General features: G+C 39.8%; 1 protein-coding gene across 6 annotated transcripts in view; it reads left to right on the plus strand.

Annotated features, from left to right (window-relative positions):
- The window catches only part of KLKB1 (kallikrein B1), a 48994-nt gene that overhangs the window by 19248 nt on the left and 8916 nt on the right, over window positions 1–20830 (plus strand). For 4 of the 6 annotated variants that reach the window (NM_001132515.1, XM_054553295.2, XM_054553294.2 and 1 more), the window contains 5 exon segments: window positions 3815–3977; window positions 5637–5743; window positions 8170–8329; window positions 9552–9661; window positions 20263–20422. In NM_001132515.1, the coding sequence (NP_001125987.1) occupies window positions 3871–3977; window positions 5637–5743; window positions 8170–8329; window positions 9552–9661; window positions 20263–20422 (644 nt within the window). In that variant the 5' untranslated portion in view covers window positions 3815–3870. 6 annotated transcript variants of the gene reach the window in all.

Raw genomic sequence — 20830 nt, forward strand, 5'->3', positions numbered from 1 at the left:
TTCAGGCTAAGACAGGAGTAGCCAAGCAAGTGGCACCACCCCTGGAGAAAGCTATTGAACATACAACTTAGGGGATGGAGATTGTCCCTGGTGATTCAGGACATATGTCTATTTAATGTTCCAGAACAAGGACCACTTGTCAGATATATTGCTCTAGACATACATTACAGACTAGAGGAAGGAGCTCAGAAGTAGGAATGTCTTGGGACTTGTGTTAACAAAAACTTCTGTTCGCAGATGACACTCTGCAAAGCAAAACTCAAAACGAAAAAAATTAGTCCTCTATTTTTATTATCAACATTAAAAAATTAAACTTTATCTGAAAATTCAAAAGAGTGCTAGGCATTTTATAGTGTCTGGGTCCAATCCAAGTGTCTGTTAGGTACACGATACATAGTTTTACTCTGGACCGCTAGGGAACTATTTCAAAAATGAAAGTAACTGGTTTAAATTTAACTTAGCAAACCATGCATTTGGATAGTTCTAGGTGAATAGCTTTCAACACCAGATTTAGATCTTATTTCTCTATTAATTTCATTAATTTTTGGAGAATAAAAATGATTCTGGACATTTCATTAATCATTGTAGAGGGAGTTTTCTCTGTGTCCCCACAAGGCATGATTCTGGTCTACAGTGACTTAAGAGGGCCACACCACAATGAGTATTTAACTTTCCTCTCAGATGTATGGCTACAATAAACATCTATAGGTAAGGTTTACATTCATAAAGAGACTTTTTTTTCCAGGAAAAAAGGCTTTTATTCCCCCTAAATCACAACTCCCCTGTGTCTGTCCCTCAACCGTGATTGCTTTTCTAAACCGTAATATACAAACCCATGTGCAAATCCACTGAAAGGTGAGAAGGAGCATAAGCCAGAAACACTGGGAACCACGGCCAGCTCCAGGGGGTTTTTCTTTTTTTTGTTTTGTTTTGTTTTTTGGCAAAATAAATCATGATTATGGCTAGGAAAATTAGGGATGTAAACAAGCAAAACTTTAGAAACTGCATATTGCATGTAGTCCCCAAATTCAGAAACATTCATCATTAAACATCTTTTGTTTAGTCTTTCAGATATTTTTCTACATATGCCTATTTGCACATTTCACAAAAAAGAGTTATTAACTATGGACACTCTTTGACTTGCATTTTCCACTTATAGCTATCTTTTGGTGCAAATAAGTAATATATTTTGGAGCTTGCTATTCTTCTCTTTTTATGGTATTTTTGTGTACACATTCTTATGCACTTGTTCAGTTATTTCTGTAGAATACATTTTTTGAAATAAAAATACTGGATTCAAAGGTATGAATATTTTTGAAGGTTTTATGGTGTCCCATCATGAAATTATCTTTCAGAAAGGTTACTCCCTAGTTGACTTTTTCTACCAGCTAGTAAGAGTGCTCGTTTACCCCACTTAGGCCAACTCTGACAGGCTTCTGTTGCTTTGCATCCTGACATATTTATCTTTCTGGAAACAGTGTCCTAATTTATCTCTGCAGAGTTACTGCCTCTCAGTTTTGGTCCATGTGGTTCTGGTGACCCTGATTCTTCTGCTGAACCAGAAAGTGCACACATCTTCCTGGCTGTAGTGACCCAATCAGAGCCAACATCTTGCAACGAAGCTTTTGTTTAGACATCTAGAAATAAGACTTTTATGTTTTTTTTTCCAATTTGACTTGAAACATAAGAGAATACAGAGGCCTGAGTTGTCGGTACTATTTTGCTACTACGTGGAGCTTGAGAGTAATGGTAACACCAAGACTGGAGCAAGTGGAAGGAGACACACTGTCCACTGATGCTATCAGTTGAGCACAATGTCCACTTACTTTTTAAGCCAGATTCACCGTGGGCTTTTTGGCTCCTGAACCAATAGATTTCATTTGTTTTCAAGCCACTTTGTACTAGGTTTTCCGTCATTTGCAGTCAAAACCAGTATACAAACACTGGTTATTTAATTTTTCATTTTTGCTAATCTCATGGATAAAATGGCTTCTAGTTGTTTTAACTTGCCTATATTTGTGATTCTTCCCATTTTCATATACTTACTAATCACTTCTATTTCTTTTGTAAATTATCTGTTCATGTTTGTCATCTAATTCTTTAAAATTAGAGTACTTTTCTTCTCATTATTGTTTATGGAATTGTTAAACAAGACTGAAGAACCTGCCCAAAGTCCATGGACAATGGGGGCCCATGTAAAAGCTCTGAAAGCCACCATCATTATGAGATAAATTCTATAATAGTGCTTTACATATGCTCCCAAATACAGCACAGACACAGCTATCATTGTCGTGGTCATCATTATCATCATGATCACCCACTTACGAGGATAAGCAAGAACACCTACTAGAAGTTTCTTTCCACTCAGCAACAAAGTCGGTGTCTTTCTAGTCACTCCCTTCCCTGACTGTCACATGGCAGTTCACAGAGGCTCAGTTGCAGAATGAGAAGCTCTGGGCCAGGACCTGCCATTGTGTGCATCCTCGCATGCGAACTGGGGGCTAGAAGAGGAGTGACTGCTTGATAATTATGAGTCAGTCAAAACCACCAACCGTCTGAAAAAAATAGGCCTTTTGTAACTAGTATTGTCACTAAACCAACTCCTCCATGTTTTGTGCATACATGAAATCTAGGCAATACACTTGTATTCCCAAAACCTTCCACTTGAAGAGATCTGTGCTCTTTCCAAATATAAACCTTACCCAAGAGGTGGTCATCTTGGTCACACCACTGAGAGGGAGAGAAGCAGTCTTGCTGGGTTGGGTGGTCATAATGGGGCTCAGGGCCAGAATCCCAAGGAGGTAGGATAGCGCAGAGAAGATGGCACTCTCCAGTGCTTAATAAAATGCACGTGGTCTAAGCTGTCCATTCCCTCAAAGGCAATACAAAATAGGTACTATTTAAATTGAAGAGTAACTACTGCCCCAGGGAATGGACAGGTTGTCATTGGAATAGCCATGGTTAATGGTCAGTTGACAACTGAAATGAATGTGCTACCTGAACAGGAAAGCTTATTAACCAGATTTCAAAGACAGTCTTTCCGGGTAAATCCAAATTTACAAATTAAAGCCAGTAAAGATACCTAATTCTCTAATAATATGTGGGGTGCAGTGTATTTTAGAGCTGGGAATAATTCCAAACAGCAAATAGTTTTTTCAGTTTAGCATACGCATGCATTTGCTTAAACTGTCTTAAAAATGAATAAAAAATATTGTCAGTTTGTTTGAATCATACTGAGATGAGGAACAATATTTAGCATTGCATGCTAGAAAAGAACACAGGATTGGGAGTCAGGGCTGGGTGACTGTCACAGAACTTTCACTAACTGTGTGGATCTTGGGCAAGTCTGTGTGCCCTGAGACTCCGTTATTTAACTTTCTTTTAAAAAACATAATCAAGATGCAGATAACAAAGCCTGCCTCTAACTTCCCTTACAGAATTGTGAGAAGCTGGTGGAGATATTTGTTACAAAAGTGTTTTGAAAATAGAGGAAATATTATTCTTCTTAAGGCATGATATTTTCGTAGCAACAGGGAAAAACTAAGTTAGGATTTTATTTTATTGTGGAGAATTTATGTGCAAATTATTGTGCAATTTAATGGAAATAAGCCAATTTTTTATACAGAAGTACCCAGAAAATTAAATAACACTATACATTGTTCAAATAGTTGCCTTAATATATTTTATTTTCTCAGCATAATTAGAGTTATACAGGTCTTCGAGTAGTTAGTGGGAGAAGTTAAGAAAGCAGATATCTTTTTATTAAAAGTATTATTTGAATTATCCCAAATTAATTTTTATGGTTCTATCCCAGGATGTCTGACTCAACTCTATGAAAATACCTTCTTCAGAGGTGGGGATGTAGCTTCCATGTACACCCCAAATGCCCAATATTGCCAAATGATGTGCACATTCCACCCAAGGTGTTTGCTATTCAGTTTTCTTCCAGCAAGTTCAATCAATGACATGGAGAAAAGGTAAAAGTTGATATTTCATTATTGGAGAAGGCATTTTTCAAAACTGAATCAGTTTTGTGCAAAAAGGTGTAGTATAAGTGAGAGTTCTTTCTCAAACAGGATTCAAAGACCAGCTTCAGCAAAATCCCTTCAAGTGGTTCTTACAAATGCAGATTCCTAGGCCACAACCCAGATTTGCTGAACCAAAGTTTCTTGTGACCAGAAATCTGCATTTTAAACAATCACTGTGTTTATTTAAAGTAGTAGAAGCTAGTCATTTTCAAGCCTCAAAATGCTTGAACATTGTTGGGCTAAGAGATTGTCTCAAGAAAGAGTCTAACAGGTGAACATTTCATCTGAATAAAGAAACAGATTTAACTGCGTGACCCATGATCACATTAGTGGATAGCTCAGTCCGAAGAAAATAACATAAGACAAGCATTTTGCTAAGAATATAATTGAGAAAGATCTAGAACTTGTGATTTTGGGACAGGGCAGATCTAAATGGTCCCTATAGTGAGCCAGTTTGGGCACCTATGGCATGATGCTGTGTATGCTGTGTGTGTGTTTGTGTGCTTGTGCTTGTGTGAATTTGTATTATTAACTGGAAATTTGTAAAAGTATTGGAAAAATAGTACTAACAATTTTTTTTTTTTTTTTTGGTGATGGAGTCTCACTTTGTAGCCCAGGCTGGAGTGCAGTGGCACGATCTCAGCCCACTGCAACTTCCACCTCCCAGGTTCAAGCGATTCTCCTGCCTCAGCCTCCCAAGTAGCTGGGACTACAGGCACGCACCACCATGTCTGGCTAATTTTTGTAGTTTTAGTAGAGACAGGGTTTCACCATATTGGCCAGGCTGGCCTTGAACTCCTGACCTTGTGATCCTCCTGCCTCCACCTCCTAAAGTGTTGGGACTATAGGCGTGAGCCACTGCACTCGGCCATAATTACAATTTTTATTAGGTCAGAGAGATGCTTATTAATCACGAGCCACAGTTTCATCTTAATGATTTTTCCTTTTGATTAATATCCACAGTAAGCTTTTCTTTGTTGTTCCCATTTCCATATTCATAACTCTTTTCTCATCTTCACTCTATGTGAGTTTACCAACTAGAAATTGGACAGTCATTCTCTGATTCTACATGTTAAACTTGTAGAGAAAACTCAGATTGTATGTGAGGATCATCATATTAAAGGTGGAGGTAGGTTCTAGAATTCTTATAAATAATGAAATTAACATGAAGGTGGACATTTAAGACAGAGGGAAGTCTTCCATTAAGTGCAGACTACAAGGAGTTAAGAAAGATGAACACGATATACAAATCCAGCTCTTATCACTAAGTTAACTTTTTAAGTAAATGAAAGTATTTGCAAAAATAATTACCAATTGAGGACATAGTTGCCTGAAAGTTTAAGAACACAGGAAAAATCATTAACTCTTTAATATGGTTTACTTCCTGTACTTAAAAAATGTGAGTATAAAGAAAATGCAATGCTGCAGTTAGATATTATGGGGATGTTATAAAATTACCTCTAAGAGTGTCCTTTCCAGCAAGTATTGGGGAAGCTATATTATTTTCCTTATTCCTGGTTTTATTTGTTAGTGTATAGAAAATGCTAGACATTTCCTCAATGTATGTTTGTTTATTCTACTTCCTAAGTAAAGGTACTTTTAAAACAGGTTTGGTTGCTTCTTGAAAGATAGTGTTACAGGAACCCTGCCAAAAGTACATCGAACAGGTGCAATTTCTGGACATTCCTTGAAGCAATGTGGTCATCAAATAAGTGGTAAGTTGCGAATTTCTTAGCTACATTTGAGTTAATATTGGATCTCCCTTAGAGCAGCTTTTGCTCAAAGTTTGTACTGCTACAGCCTTTTGGAAGGCATCACTCATAAAGACAGGAGATGCGGCAGTATTCTGGACACAAAAGGGGGACCTATATTCATCTGGACACTTCTGTTGTCTTTATCAATCAACACAACACATGCTTAATGAGCCTCTATTATTTATGAGGCTAGCACTCAAGTGTAAGATTTGCAGAAAATGAATCCAAATAATCGTGTCTCCTTGTTTCCAGATAAGAATTGTTAAGAAAACACAAGGGAACATCTCTCTCAGGTTCACTTGAGGGTAATTTTTATATCAGTGATTCTCAACCAGCAGTGATTTTGTCTCTTCCATTAGGGGACATTTGACAATGTCTGGGGACATTTTTGGTGGCTACAACTAGGGAGTACGCTATTAGCATTTACTAAGTAGAGGCCAGAATGTTTGAATGCTGCCCAACGTTCTACAAGGCACAGGGCAGTCCTCCACAGCAAATAATTTTCTGGCCCAAAATGTCCACAGTGCTGACATCAAGAAACTCTGTGATATACCATTAGGCCCAAATTGAAGAACTGAATTCTGCAAATCTTGTTAAGAATAATACTTCTTAAAGGAAACTTGAGGACTAGGATGCTAGAGAACTTTGATTCTAACATCTGAAGCTACTGATGTCTTGGGAAACAGTTTCCAACGCTATCCTAATAAATTGAAGACAAATGAACTATTTCTCAAACATGACTGGGACTGATCAGAAAGTGAAAAGTGCTGAAAAGATTCAACTGATGGGTTGTCAGAATCTTAAAATAACTGTGCTGTTATTCTACGTATGACTATATATCATTACTATTTTATTTTCATTATGCACAATTAATTTTGTAGGTTCAAATTTCAGATGTTTTTAAATTTGTCATCCTTTCCTCCCTCATTGATATCACCCCTTCGCTACATACACACTTTGAGCCTGCTGTTTGCATTCTAACCAGTTATCAAAGGATGGCAATGCCTTCATTATAAATATGGGCCTGACTTAGCCAGTATAATAGGTGTAGTCTACCTGAGGTGGAGTACATTTCTTATTTTAAAAGATCAATTTGTATGTTAATCTAATTTGGTATAAATTATTCGAGTAAGTGCTATTTCCGATTGTTGTATCTTGTAGCTAAATTTAAAGAAAAAGTAATGTTGTGCCTTTCTCAATATTCCTGTTATTGTTAATGTATTCTAAAACTCCATGTTACTCACTTAGCTTGCTTTTAATGTTTTTTTCCCTAACTTCATCATCTGAAAGTGAAAAATTGTTCCCAAGTACATAAAATCTCTACACTCAAGAACAATTCTAGTCAAAAGCATTTAGAGCTTTCATATGAACACTTAAAAACTTTTTATTTGTAAGAGTCCTATCCCAACTCTTAGCCTATTCTTTTCTCACATGCAGAAAAATTGGAAAGAGATTTCATTTCTACAATCTGCAAATTCCTGTGTTTAAGAACCACAGTGAATAATCCACCTCTGTACCACCTCCCTACCCAGCTCAACATATTGTCATATTGTTTTCCTGACAGTTTGTATATTTTCTGTCTTTCCCACCCTTAAATTTAGTTTTATGATTTCAACCATACTTCTTAGATTATGGTTTATTCCACTTTAAAATAAAACTTTAAAAAAGTATATGGTTTATACTTCTGGTTACATTACTTCCTCAACCAAAAGTCTAACTAGGAAATTTGTATCTTTAAAAACAAGAGCCTAATTTTGCTTCACTGTCTGTGAAAAGAATTATCTATATCTTTTGCAAGTAAGACAAATCTCAATGAAAAAGTTGCTTAAATAGAAGTTAACACTATTTTAAAGCAAGAATGAAAGTGGTTTTGTCATGGGTAAACAACAACTCTCCACATTTTGTAATGATTGATCCAGATGCAATTTGTAATCAGACAGGAGAAGTCGAAAGCAGAGAAATAACACTGGGAGAAAGAGAAGCTCCTTCATTCAATGCAAAAGGTCAAAGGCACATCAGTTTCTTTAATAATGCAAACCTCAGCACACATTATCAGTGTCCTCATTATTATTGCCTTATTTCCTACTGCTGACTGATAACTTCAACGTGAAATTTACCTGTATTGCTGCATGCATCTTGCAGTTTAAGAAGCGAAGTAACCCAATTTCAAAGCTAGTGCTTTAGGGAAAATATTGGATTGTATTTATTTCAAGCATAGTTTGATAACTTATGGACATAATAAAAATTTTAAATCCCTTAATTAATATAGCAGTTACCAAAACTGGGCTATTATCCTTCTAAACTACCAGCCCAAATGGTAGTGGGTATCTAATCTACCATTAGAAAGAAAATGGACTGTATTTGCTCTATGTATTTTTCTTGTACAGCTTGCCACCGAGACATTTATAAAGGAATTGATATGAGAGGAGTCAATTTTAATGTATCTAAGGTTAGCAGTGTTGAAGAATGCCAGAAAAGGTGCACCAATAACATTCGCTGCCAGTTTTTTTCATATGCCACGCAAACATTTCACAATGCGGAGTACCGGTGAGTACAATTCATGGTATTTGTTCTTTATATTGGTGCCTCCAGGATTTCACTGTATTCTTCATAACCTCTTTTGTTCTCTAATTAAAAACCAAACAGGGCTTTTGCTCCTAGCCACTTTCCTTATTTACTTATTCTATTTTATTTTTTTATCTTCATTTTTTTTTTTTTTTTGAAACAGAGTCTCGCTCTGTTGCCCAGGCTGGAGTGCAGTGGCGCAATCTTGGCTCACTGCAACCTCCGCTTCCCGGTTTCAAGCAATTCTCCTTCCTCAGCCTCCCGAGTAGCTGGGACTACAGGTGCCCGCCACCACGCCCGGCTAATTTTTGTATTTTTTGTAGAGACGGGGTTTTATCATGTTGCTCAGGCTGGTCTCGAACTCATGATCTGGTGATCCTCCCACCTCGGCCTCCCAAAGCGCTGGGATTACAGGCATGAGCCATCGCACCTGGCCCTTCATTTTTTAATTAAATAATTCACTTAATTTCGTTTGTTTCTGTACTCTTTTCCCCTGCCATGTAGTTGTACCCCATCTTCAAAGCCTGGCATCCTCGTTCCCTACTTCTCCAAGGCTGATTCTTTCAGGTCTTTCCTGAAATACCATCCCCTCCAAAAGGCCATTTCTGAGCATTCTCTTAAGTCACACTCAGCTCTGTTTATTTCATTCATAGAGCTAATCACAATTTGATATTAACTTGTGAATTTTTCCTCATTTTTAAATCTTATTTTTATTTGCATAGATGTATGGGGTGCAAGTGTAATTTTGTTACCTTGATGTATTGTACAGTGGTAAAGTCTGGGCTTTTGGTATATCCATCACTGGAGTCATGTACATTGTACCCACTAAGCAATTTTTCAACACCCGCCGCCTTCCCACCTCTCTATCACCTTCCCAGTCTCTACTGTCGATCACTCCACTCTCTACTCAATTTTGGTGTCATTTTTCCTGAAGCGAGTAAGTTCCATTTGCCCCACACATAGGCCTTGCTTATAGAATGAGGGTTTAGTGTCACGGTGTCTCCCGCCTCATTCTCACCCTAACTTTCCCTTTACCCCTTTGCGAGGGGAAGGATGTCCATTTGATTAATAATGCACACCCCTAACCCACTCATTATCAGGGTCATTGTTTTTCCACTGTGCATTTGAATACTAACTGTTACCTGCACTGCTTCCTGCCCCTCAAAGTGCAGGAAGCAAAGTAACCTGTTTTCTTCCCATTCAGGAACAATTGCCTGTTAAAATACAGTCCCGGAGGAACACCTACCGCTATAAAGGTGCTGAGTAACGTGGAATCTGGATTCTCACTGAAGCCCTGTGCCCTTTCAGAAATTGGTAATTGTAGGACTACTTCACTTTGTGATTGTAGTAGGTGGAATAGGAGCCCCCAGAGACGTCCCTGTGCTGAGCCCTGGGACCTGTGCGTGTGTTCCCATAGCTGGCAATGGCGTTTCTGTCAATGGGATTCAGTTAAGGGCTTTGAGATGGGGCGTTTACTCTGGATTTTCTGGACGGGCCCAATGTACTCACAGGGCTGAGTGCTCACAAGGCTAATAAGAAAAAGAGAGAGGCGGAAGGGTCAGAGCCAGGGAGAGAGGTTTGAAGGTCTACACTGCAGAAGGGTCAGAGCCAGGCAGAGAGGTTTGAAGGTCTACACTGCTGGCTTTGAAGGTGGAGGCCCATGAGCCAAGGATTGCAGGTGGCCTCTAGAAGATGAAAAGGGCAAGGAAACAGGTTCCCTGTGGAGCGTCCTGGAGGAACAAGCCCTGCTGATGTCTTCATTTTAGCCCAGTAAGACCCAGTCTCTGGAACAGTAAGATAATAAATTTGTGTTGTTTTTAACCACTAAGTTTGTAGTTATGCCCCTAGAGCAGCAGTTATAGGAAACTAGTACAGTGATATTGTTATAGTTATAGGTACAGTGATATAGGACAGTGATATTGTTATAGTTACACTGGTATAGTTAAAAGTACAGTGATATTGTTATAGGTATAGTGATATAGTCATAGTTACAGGTATAGTGATATCGTTATAGTTACAGTGGTATAGTTATAGGTACAGTAATATAGTTATAGGACAGTGACATTGTTATAGTTACAGGACAGTGATATTGTTATAGTTATAGGTACAGTGATATAGTTATAGGACAGTGATATTGTTATAGGACAGTGATATCGTTATAGTTACACTGGTATAGTTATAGTTAAAGGTACAGTGATATTGTTATAGGTACAGTGATATAGTCATAGTTACAGGTATAGTGATATTATAGTTACAGTGGTATAGTTATAGGTACAGTAATATAGTTATAGGACAGTGATATTGTTATAGTTATAGAACAGTGATATTGTTATAGTTATAGGTACAGTGATATAGTTATAGGACAGTGATATTGTTATAGGACAGTGATATTGTTATAGTTACACTGGTATAGTTATAGTTAAAGGTACAGTGATATTGTTATAGGTACAGTGATATAGTCATAGTTACAGGTATAGTGATATCGTTATAGTTACAGTGGTATAGTTATAGGTACAGTAATATAGTTATAGGACAGTGATATTGTTATAGTTATAGGTACAGTGGTATTGTTATAGTTATAGGTACAGTGATATTGTAGCAAAACTGTAAGGTCATTTCTTGGTTGTGTCCGTGTGTAGTGAAATGACTCTACCAGAGGTAGGGAAATAAAACTCTGTCATTTCACACATAAAGGTAATTTCAATGGAATTATCCAGAAAATTGCCATGACATTCCACCTCATTTAGCATATCAGGATGTTAATGACAAGATGTTACTAAAAGCAAATCCCTTACGGCCAGTTCTCCGCAGTACTGGCTGATGGCTCTGTGCCTGGCCCTGTATTGGGTGCTGGGCTAGGATTTCCCTGTGGAAGATTGGGAAGGTTGGTTACAAGGTGTCTATTTTCCTTTCTCCTCTTTGCGACAGCACACCTTCTCCATGGTGTGTGCCAGGTTCACGTGTAATGGTGATTTAATTTTAACGTTCATATTATTTTTTTCCGGGAGAGTTTTTGAAGGCTGCCAGGAGGCAGGACTCGATGCAAACATGCTCTATTCTGTACCCAGCCCTGTTGCTAGAAGGATTTGCTGCACTTACCCAGGGAACAGGCAAGCTCATGCTGTGGCTCTGGGCTGTCACAGCTGCTGTCCACACCTGGGAGAGCACCCTGGATGGCTCATCTGTGTACTTGCTTTCTTGTGAAATTGCATTGAGTTCACATGTGATTTAATCTGATCAAATGGCCTTTACAGACTGATAAAAATCTGGCTGTTTCAGGCAGTGTTTTGAGCTGCTAAGGGCATGGCTTTTCACGGAGTACGTGGTCCCCGTTCCTCAGGGAACACCCAGTAGCCACATGCCTCCTAAACCTAGAGTAGGGCTGTCTCTTGGCCTAACTGCCCAAATGAGATTCCTAAGTTAGGGATGATCTGTAGTCATCACTACAGATTTGTCCTTAGTTTCACCAAGGATTTTCCTAATTTTACAAACAAAACCCCGAAGGCTCCCAGAAGGAGGGTAGAAGCGAAGGTGCTCGGGGTCACATAGCTGATGAGCTGAACCAGAACTTGACCCTTGGGTCACACAAATTTCACAGTGCTCACTCCCCCTTTTGTTTTTTTAATGGATTTAATGGTGTTTTAAAGGCTCCTGCGTCTCCACACATATGAATGCATTATATTTACAGATTTCCTTCTCTTGCGGTCCATCTTCCTGCATAGATCTTGAGAGATGTCAGGGTAACCACGTTTCTTCAGTTAATTTAACAAAACCATTTGCAACTATGACATGGAAAATTCCTACCATGTGACTTATTAATTTATCAGTTGAGATGGTAAACATATTTTCAAGCCAAAAGGAGGAGAACTTAAATTGGAAAAAAAAGGTTTTTTTATTTTTATCACCTCTGGGGAAGAAAGTCTGATAAATGAACCTGGTTGATAAAATTGCAATTAGGGGAAGCAACATCATGGTTTCTGTTCGGAGGCTAACCAGATGGCGTACTTGAAATAGAGAATGTCCTAGAAATCAACTGGTTGCTTGGCCAAAATATCTATAAATAGTGCCCAACATGTTAGATAGGAAAAGCAAAGTAAAAACAATTTTAACAGGTTAGGACATTGGGCTGAAGTATTGCATATATTTAGTGTCATGTGTGTCCGTGTGAAGAGACCACTAAACAGGCTTTGTGTGAGCAATAAAGCTTTTTAATCACCTGGGTGCAGGCAGGCTGAGTCCAAAAAGAGAGTCAGTGAAGGGAGATGGGGTGGGAACGTTTTATAGGATTTGGGTAGGTAGTAGAAAATTACATTCAAAGGGGGTTGTTCTCTGGCGGGCAGGGGTGGGGGTCACAAGGTGCTCAGTGGGGGAGCTTCTGAGCCAGGAGAAGGAATTTCACAAGGTAATGTCATCAGTTAAGGCAGGAACCAGCCATTTTCACTTCTTTTGTCATTCTTCAGTTACTTCAGGCCATCTGGATGTATACATGCAGGCTTCGGCCCAGAGGCCTGACATTCCTGTCTTCTTATATTAATAAGAAAAAGAAAACGAAATAGTGGTAAAGTGTTGGGGTGGCGAAAGTTTTGGGGGGTGGTATGGAGAGATAATGGGCGATGTTTCTCAGGACTGCTTCTAGCAGGATTAGGGGCTGCATGGGAACCTACGGTGGGAGAGATTGAGCTGAAGGAAGATTTTGTGGTAAGGGGTGATATTGTGGGGTTGTTAGAAGCAGCATTTGTCATATAGAATGATTGGTGATGGCCTGGATACGGTTTTGTATGAATTGAGAAACTAAATGGAAGACACAAGGTCTGAATAAGAGAAGGAGAAAAACAGGTATTAAAGGACTAAGAATTCAGAGGACCCAGGACATCTAATTAGAGAGTGCCTAAGGGGGTTCAGTGTAATTACTTGCTTGGTTGGTTTTTGGGCTCTATCCTTCAGAGAGTCCTCCTTTTTAAGTTGGAGGCTGAGCTTGGTGAGGTGTGTTTTTAAAAGACCATTAGTCTGTTCTACCTTTCCTGAAGATTGAGGATGGTAAGGGGTATGAAGGTTTTACTGAATACCAAGAGCCTGAGAAACTGCTTGGGTGATTTGACTAATAAAGGCCGGTCCATTATCGGATTGTATAGAGGTGGGAAGGCCAAACCGAGGAATTATGTCTTACAGAAGGGAAGAAATGACCACAGTGGCCTTCTCAGACCCTGAGGGAAAGGCCTCTACCCATCCAGTGAAAGTGTCTACCCAGACCAAGAGGTATTTTAGTTTCCTGCCTCGGGGCATGTGAGTAAAGTCAATTTTCCAGTCCTGGGTGGGGGCAAATCCCCAAGCTTGATGTGTAGGGAAGGGAGGGGGCCTGAATAATCCGTGAGAAGTAGTAGAATAGCAGATGGAACACTGAGCAGTTATTTTTTGAGGATAGATTTTTATGATGGAAGGGAAAAGAGAGGTTTTAAGAGGCGGGCTAGCGGCTTGTAACTTACATGGAAGAGTTTATGAAATGATGACAGAATAGAATGGGCCTCTGAGGCTGGAAGGAGATATTTTCCTTGGTCCAAGAACTATTTGCCTTGTGTGGGAAGAGACTGATAGGTGGAAGTTTCAATGGGGGTGTAGATGGGAGTGACCAATGAGGAGGTAAAACTGGCCGTGAGGGATAGAAGTTGGAATGCTATCTGCTTTTTTAGCTACCTTATCAGCATAGGCATTGCCCTGAGCAATGGGTCTGATGCCTTTTGATGGCCCTTGCAGTGAATGACTTCAGCTTCCTTTGGAAATAAAAGAAGAGTTTTATTAAACTCTTGAGAAGAGTTTTTATTAAAGAGGCATTAATGATGGAGGACCCTTGCATAGTGAGGAAACCTCTTTCTGCCCATATAAGAGCATGGTGGTGCAGGATATGGAAGGCATATTTAGAGTCAGTATAAATATTGACGCATAGTTCCTTTGCAAGAGTGAGGGTCTGAGTTAAGGCAATAAGTTCAGCTTGCTGAGAGGTAGTGGAGCGGGGCAGAGCAGTAGCCTCAATGATAGATGTGGAAGATACTATAGCATAGCCTGCCTTTACTGGTGTGTGGCAGTTAGGTCTGGTGGAACTGCCATCAATAAACCAAGTGTGATCAGGGTAAGGAACAGGAAAGAAGGAAATATGGGGAAATGGAGTGGATGTCAGGTGGATCAGAGAGATACAGTCATGGGGGTAGGGGCCAGCCTAAAACAGTAAGGTCAAGTTGTTTGGACAGAAAGGCTACAGGGTGCAGTCCTGGCTCTTGTGTAAGAATTTTGACTGCACGGCCCTGTACTTTGGCTGTGTGTAATGAAAAGGGTTGGGATGAGTAGGGAGAGCTAGTGTGGGAGCACCTTCTAGGGCTGTTTTTAAGGAATGGCCAGAGGAGTGGCTAAAGGATTTAGGATATATGGGGTCAGCTAGCTTTGCTTTTGTGAGTTTATATAATGGTTTAGTCAGGATGGTAAAACTAGGTATCCAAAGGCGGAAGTGCCTAATCATGCCTAGGAAGAAAAGGAGTTGTTTTGTAGAAGGGGTTGGGGTTTGGGAGATTAGCCAGACACTATCAGCAGGGAGAGCACGTGTGTTTTCATGAAGAATTATGCCGAGATAGGTAAGGGATGAGGAAGAAATTTGGGCTTGACTGAAGTAATGGGGGCTGTCCGCGAAGCCTTGCAGCAGTACAGCCCAGTTAAGTTGCTGAGGCTGATGGGTCAGTCCAAGTGAAAGCGAAGAGAGGCTAGGATGAAGGGTGCAACGGAATAGTAAAGAAAGCATGTTTGAGATCCAGAACAGAATAATGGGTTGTGGGGGGAGGTATCGAGGATAGGAGAATATATGGCTTTGGTTCCATGGGGTGGGTAGGCAAGACAATTTGGTTAATAAGGCGCAGATCCTGAACTAACCTGTAAGGCTTGTCTGGTTTTTGGACAGGTAAAATGGGGGAATTGTAAGGAGAGTTTATAGGCTTCAAAAGGCCACACTGTAACAGGTGAGTGATAACAGGCTTTAATCCTTTTAAAGCATGCTGTGGGATGGGATATTGACATTGAGTGGGGTAAGGGTGATGAGGTTTTAATGGGATGGTAAGGGGTGCATGATCAGTTGCCAAGGAGGGAGCAGAGGTGTCCTATACTTGTGGATTAAGGTAGGGACACACAAGGGGAGGATGTGAAGGAGGCTTTGAACTGGAGAAAAGGGTGGCAATGAGGTGTGGCTGTGGCCTAAGAACAGTCAGGGAAGCAGATAATTGAGTTAAAATGCCTCGACCTAGTAAGGGAGCTGGGCAGGTGGGGATAACTAAAAAGGAGTGCATAAAAGAATATTGTCCAAGTTGGCACCAGAGTTGGGGAGTTTTAAGAGGTTTAGAAGCCTGGCTGTCAATACCTACAATAGTTATGGAGGCAAGGGAAACAGGCCCTTGAAAAGAACATAATGTGGAGTGGGTAGCCTCTGTATTAATTAAGAGGGGGACGGATTTACCCTCCACTGGGGTTTGAGGGCTGGAATCTAATTTTTGGAGTTTTTTTTTTTTTTTAAATGTCAGGAGCTGAGTGGGTGATAAAATGCATATTGAGAATAAGACAGCATTCTGGCCCTTCTGGGTCTAGGGCTGTAAAGCGTCTCAGGGTTGCTGCCAAATGGGCCATGAACTGGGCTGGGTTTTTCATATTTGATGAAAAAGAGCCTAAACACTAACTGATTTGGGAGAGGTCGGATAAAGAAAAAGGAGCATTAATCTTGACTATGCCTTTAGCTCCAGCCACCTCTTTAAGAGGAAATTGTTGGGCAGGTGGCGGAGGGCGAGTCACGGAATGAAACTGTAAGCTGGACTGGGTGTGAGAAGGGGAGGTGATAGAAGGATTATAGGGTGGAGGAGCAGAGGCTGAGGAAGAATTGGGACCTGGCTTGGCCTGGCAAGGAGTGGCCTGGGGAGGAGGGGAGACGTCAGATGGGTCCATAGAAAAGGAAGATTGGAAAGACTCAGCAATGCTTGGGGTTGGGATTGAGGGGACAGACGGGAGGGAAAGAAGGAAGATTTGGGATGAGTTGCATTGGGAATAGAGACTAGGGAGGGACCGATGTGTAAAAGAATGCCTGGACGTCAGGCACCTCAGACTGTTTGCCCATTTTACGACAAGAATTATCTAGATCTTGTAGGATGGAAAAATCGAAAGTGCCGTTTTCTGGCTATTTGGAACCATTGTCGAGTTTGTATTGGGGTTAAGCAACATTGCAGAAGAAAATAAGGTATTTAGGTTTTACGTCAGGTGTGAGTTGAAGAGGTTTTAAGATCTTGAGAACATAAGCTAAGGGAGAAGAAGGAGGAATGGAGGGTGGAAAGTTGCCTATAGTGAAGGAGGCAAGCCCAGAGAAAAGAGAGGGTAGAGACACGGAGAGAAGGGGTGGCGGTGCTTACTCCCCAGGAAAGTGGTGCTTGCCACTAAGGGTGAAGGATCAAGGCAGGCATTTGCGCGGTGATCAGATACTTCTGAAACGTGGATGAATAATCAAGCAGGTGTCACTGCAGTGATTAAACACCAAGGGAAGACTATCTTCCCGAGTCCATGACTGGCACCAGAGTTTTGGGTTCACGGAGAAAACGCGTCTCCTCTGTCTCTACCAGAAAATGAAAGGAATTGAAATTAAGAGAAGAGAGAGATTGAAGGATGGCACCAAGATTGAAAGGAGAAAGAGGTTGAGGAATAGGGAGAGAGGTTGGATAAGAGAGTAAAAAGAGGCCGCTTACCCAATTTAAAATCGGTGAGTTGTTCCTTGGGCTTGTTGGTCTGAGGACCAGAGGTCATAGGTGGATCTTTCTCACGGAGCAAAGAGCAGGAGGACAGGGGATTGATTTCCCAAGGGAGATCCCCTGATCTGAGTCACAGCACCAAATGTCACGTGCGTCCATGTGAAGAGACCACTAAACAGGCTTTGTGTGAGCAATAAAGCTTTTTAATCACCTGGGTGCAGGTAGGCTGAGTCTGAAAAGAGAGTCAGTGAAGGGAGATGGGGTGGGGCCGTTTTATAGGATTTGGGTAGGTAGTAGAAAATTACAGTCAAAGGGGGTTGTTCTCTGGCGGGCAGGGGTGGGGGTCACAAGGTGCTCAGTGGGGGAACTTCTGAGCCAGGAGAAGGAATTTCACAACGTAATGTCATCAGTTAAGGCAGGAACCAGCCATTTTCACTTATTTTGTGATTCTTCAATTACTTCAGGCCATCTGGATGTATACATGCAGGCTTGGGCCCAGAGGTCTGACATTTAACATGGATAAATGTAAAGTTCTTAGAATCATACATACACATTGGAAAAGATGGGGCTTAGTAGCACTTTATAAGAAGACTTGAAGGATGTTTGAGAATCCACTATGAAACTGCTGAAAATACTAAGAAAATTTAATTCTTATGTATATAAATAATGTGTCTGTTTTACATGAATCCCTTCTATCGAGTTTGGTATTTTAATATGGCATATATTGGTTTTTCATAGTAGATTTAACATTTTTGATATCTAATTTAGATAACATAAAATTAATCCTTTGAAAGTGTACAACTCAGTGGTTTTTAGTATATCCACCTGATTGCACAACAATCACCACTATCTAGTTCCAGAACATTTTTATTACCACGAAAGAAAGGCTGTATCCAGGCCAGGCATGGTGGCTCACGCCTGTAATCCTAGCACTTTGGGAGGCTGAGGCGGGTGGATCACGAGGTCAGGAGATTGAGACCATCCTGGCTAACACGGTGAAACCCTGTCTCTACTAAAGATACAAAAAAATTAGCCAGGCGTGGTGGCAGACGCCTGTAGTCCCAGCTACTTGGGAGGCTGAGGCAGGAGAATGGCGTGAACCCGGGAGGCGGAGCTTGCAGTGAGCCAAGATTGCGCCACTGCACTCCAGCCTGGGCGACAGAGCGAGACTCCGTCTCACAAAAAAAAAAAAATTAAAAAAAATTAAAAAAAAAGAAAGGCTGTATCCATTGGCCGTCTTTCTCCATTCCCTACGCCTCCAATCCCCTGGCAACCACTCATCTACTTTCCATGTCGGTGGACTTGACTCTTCAGGACATTTTACATAAATGGAATCATGCAGTGCAGCACATTTTGCATCTGGCTTTTTTCACCTGGCGTGTTTTCAAGGCTCATTCGTACTCTAGCATATATCAGTACTTTGTTCCTATTTAGGACTAAATAATATTCTATTGTATGAATAAAACATATTTTGTTTATATACTTAGTTTGATGAACACTTGAGTTGTTTCTGGATTTTTTTTTTTTTTTTGCCTCTTATGAATCATGCTGCTATGGACAACAGTTTTTGTGTAGGCATGCATTTTAAATTCTCTTATGTATGTACTTAGGATTAAAATTGCTGGATCATAGGGTAACTCCATGTTTAACTTTTTGATGAATTGCCAAACTGTTTTTGAGAGCAACTACACAATTTTACATTCTTACCAGCAACAATTGAGGGCTTCAATCTCTCTACAACCTTAACAACGCTTGTTATTATCTTTTTTATTATTGCCTTTCTAGGCAGTGTGAAGTGGTGTCTCACTGTGGTTTTGATATGCATTTCCCTAATGACTAACAATGTTGTGTATCTTTTCATGTGCTTATTTTCAATTTGAATAAATTCTTTGGGAAAATCTCTGTTTAAATCCTTTAGCCATTAAAAATAATTGGGTTATTTTGTTTTCATTGTTGAGTTGTATGAGCTCTTTATATACTCTGGATACTACACTCTTATAACATATATTATTTTCAAAAATTTTCTGTGCATCTGCAGGTCATCTTTTCACTTTACTGATAGTGTTCTTTGAAGCACAAAAGTTTTTAAACTTGATGAAATCCAGTTTGGCTTTATTCTTGCATGTGCTTTACCTAAAACGCCAAAACCTAATTCGTGGTTATGAAGATTTTTGTTTATGATTTGTTCTTAGAGGTTTATAGTTTTAGCTCTTACATTTAGGCATTTGATGCATTTTGAATTAAATTTTGTATATGGTGTAAAGTAGGAATCCAACTTAATTCTTGCATGTGGATATTCAGTTATTCCATTGTCTTGAAACCCTTTTCAAAATCAATTGTCTATAAATGTAAGAGTTTATTTTTGGACCATCAGTTCTATCCCAATGACCTATATGTCTATCCTAATGCCAGTTACACACAGTCTTGATTACCATAACTTTGTAGTAAGTTTTGAACTCAGACAGTCTGAGTGCTTTTATTTTGTTCTTTTTCAAGATTAATTTGGTTATTCTGGATCTTTTGCATTTCCATATGAATTTTAGGATGGTTGTCAATTTCTGCAACAAAAAGTCAGCAGGATTTTGATAAGAGAGTGCATTGAATCTGTAGACCAATGAGTATCAATAGAATTGTGTGTTATCAAATTTAGTAAACTACATAAATGATATGAACACGACTAAAATAAAACTAAGTTATAAGATCATATTAATGTAATGATAATAAAAGTGGATTGTCTCCTGTTCTAATTTTAATGGGCACAAGGCATTTTTGTTAACCACTTCTTATTAAAGAATTTTTTTATAATATTCAGGAAAATACAACAAAAAACCCTTACATTCCTAAGGCCTCAGAGTCAGAGTAATATAAAGGAAATGTAAACACATGCTGAGTAATGCAAGCATTTGGCAATGGTGGTGACTGGAGCTGGGAGCACAGCTTTTATTTCTCTGAAATAGGAATTTGCCCCTTAGACCAATTTTGCCTTCCTCTAAATGGCAAACAGTTTGGAGATATTTTACAGGACATTTTTTCACTTGAGATGTTTAGTACTATGAATAATAAAGTCACAATTTTTGTTAACTATGGTGACAAAATACAAGCAAATTTAGCCTCGTGTCATTTCCTAAGGAACATCTTCTCTTTGTGAGTTCACAGGTTGCCACATGAACATCTTTCAGCATCTTGCGTTCTCAGATGTGGATGTTGCCAGGGTTCTCACTCCAGATGCTTTTGTGTGTCGAACCATCTGCACCTATCACCCCAACTGCCTCTTCTTTACATTCTATACAAATGCGTGGAAAATCGAGTCACAAAGGCGAGTATGCATGGGGAGCACTTGCTGCTGTACTTTCATCACTTTTATACTCTGAGTTCTTAAAAGTTTCGTTCATTTTCCTCAAAACACTTGAACCTGCAGTTTAAGTAGGTACTGTTCTGCCAGGTGCAGATTAGTTAAGAGATTAGCAGACTTCTCTGCCTATCTTCTCTTACTTTAAAACAAATGTTACCATTGAATCAAGGAAGCAATAGCCATGAGAAAAAAGAAGGATCTGACGCCTTTGAATGAAGATTGAAAACATGATCTTCATATTTTGTATTAGCTTGGAGTAAAATCCACTCGCTGGCAGTATATCCCTTAAGCTTGTTGCCTCTTCTCTTTGTTTCAGAAACTAGAGCCCTGTTTATTCTGATCAAGGCTGTGGCCCACTGTCTTTATCTCAGA

Source organism: Pongo abelii, chromosome 3 (genome assembly GCF_028885655.2).
Source record: "Pongo abelii isolate AG06213 chromosome 3, NHGRI_mPonAbe1-v2.0_pri, whole genome shotgun sequence".
NCBI lineage: Eukaryota > Metazoa > Chordata > Mammalia > Primates > Hominidae > Pongo > Pongo abelii.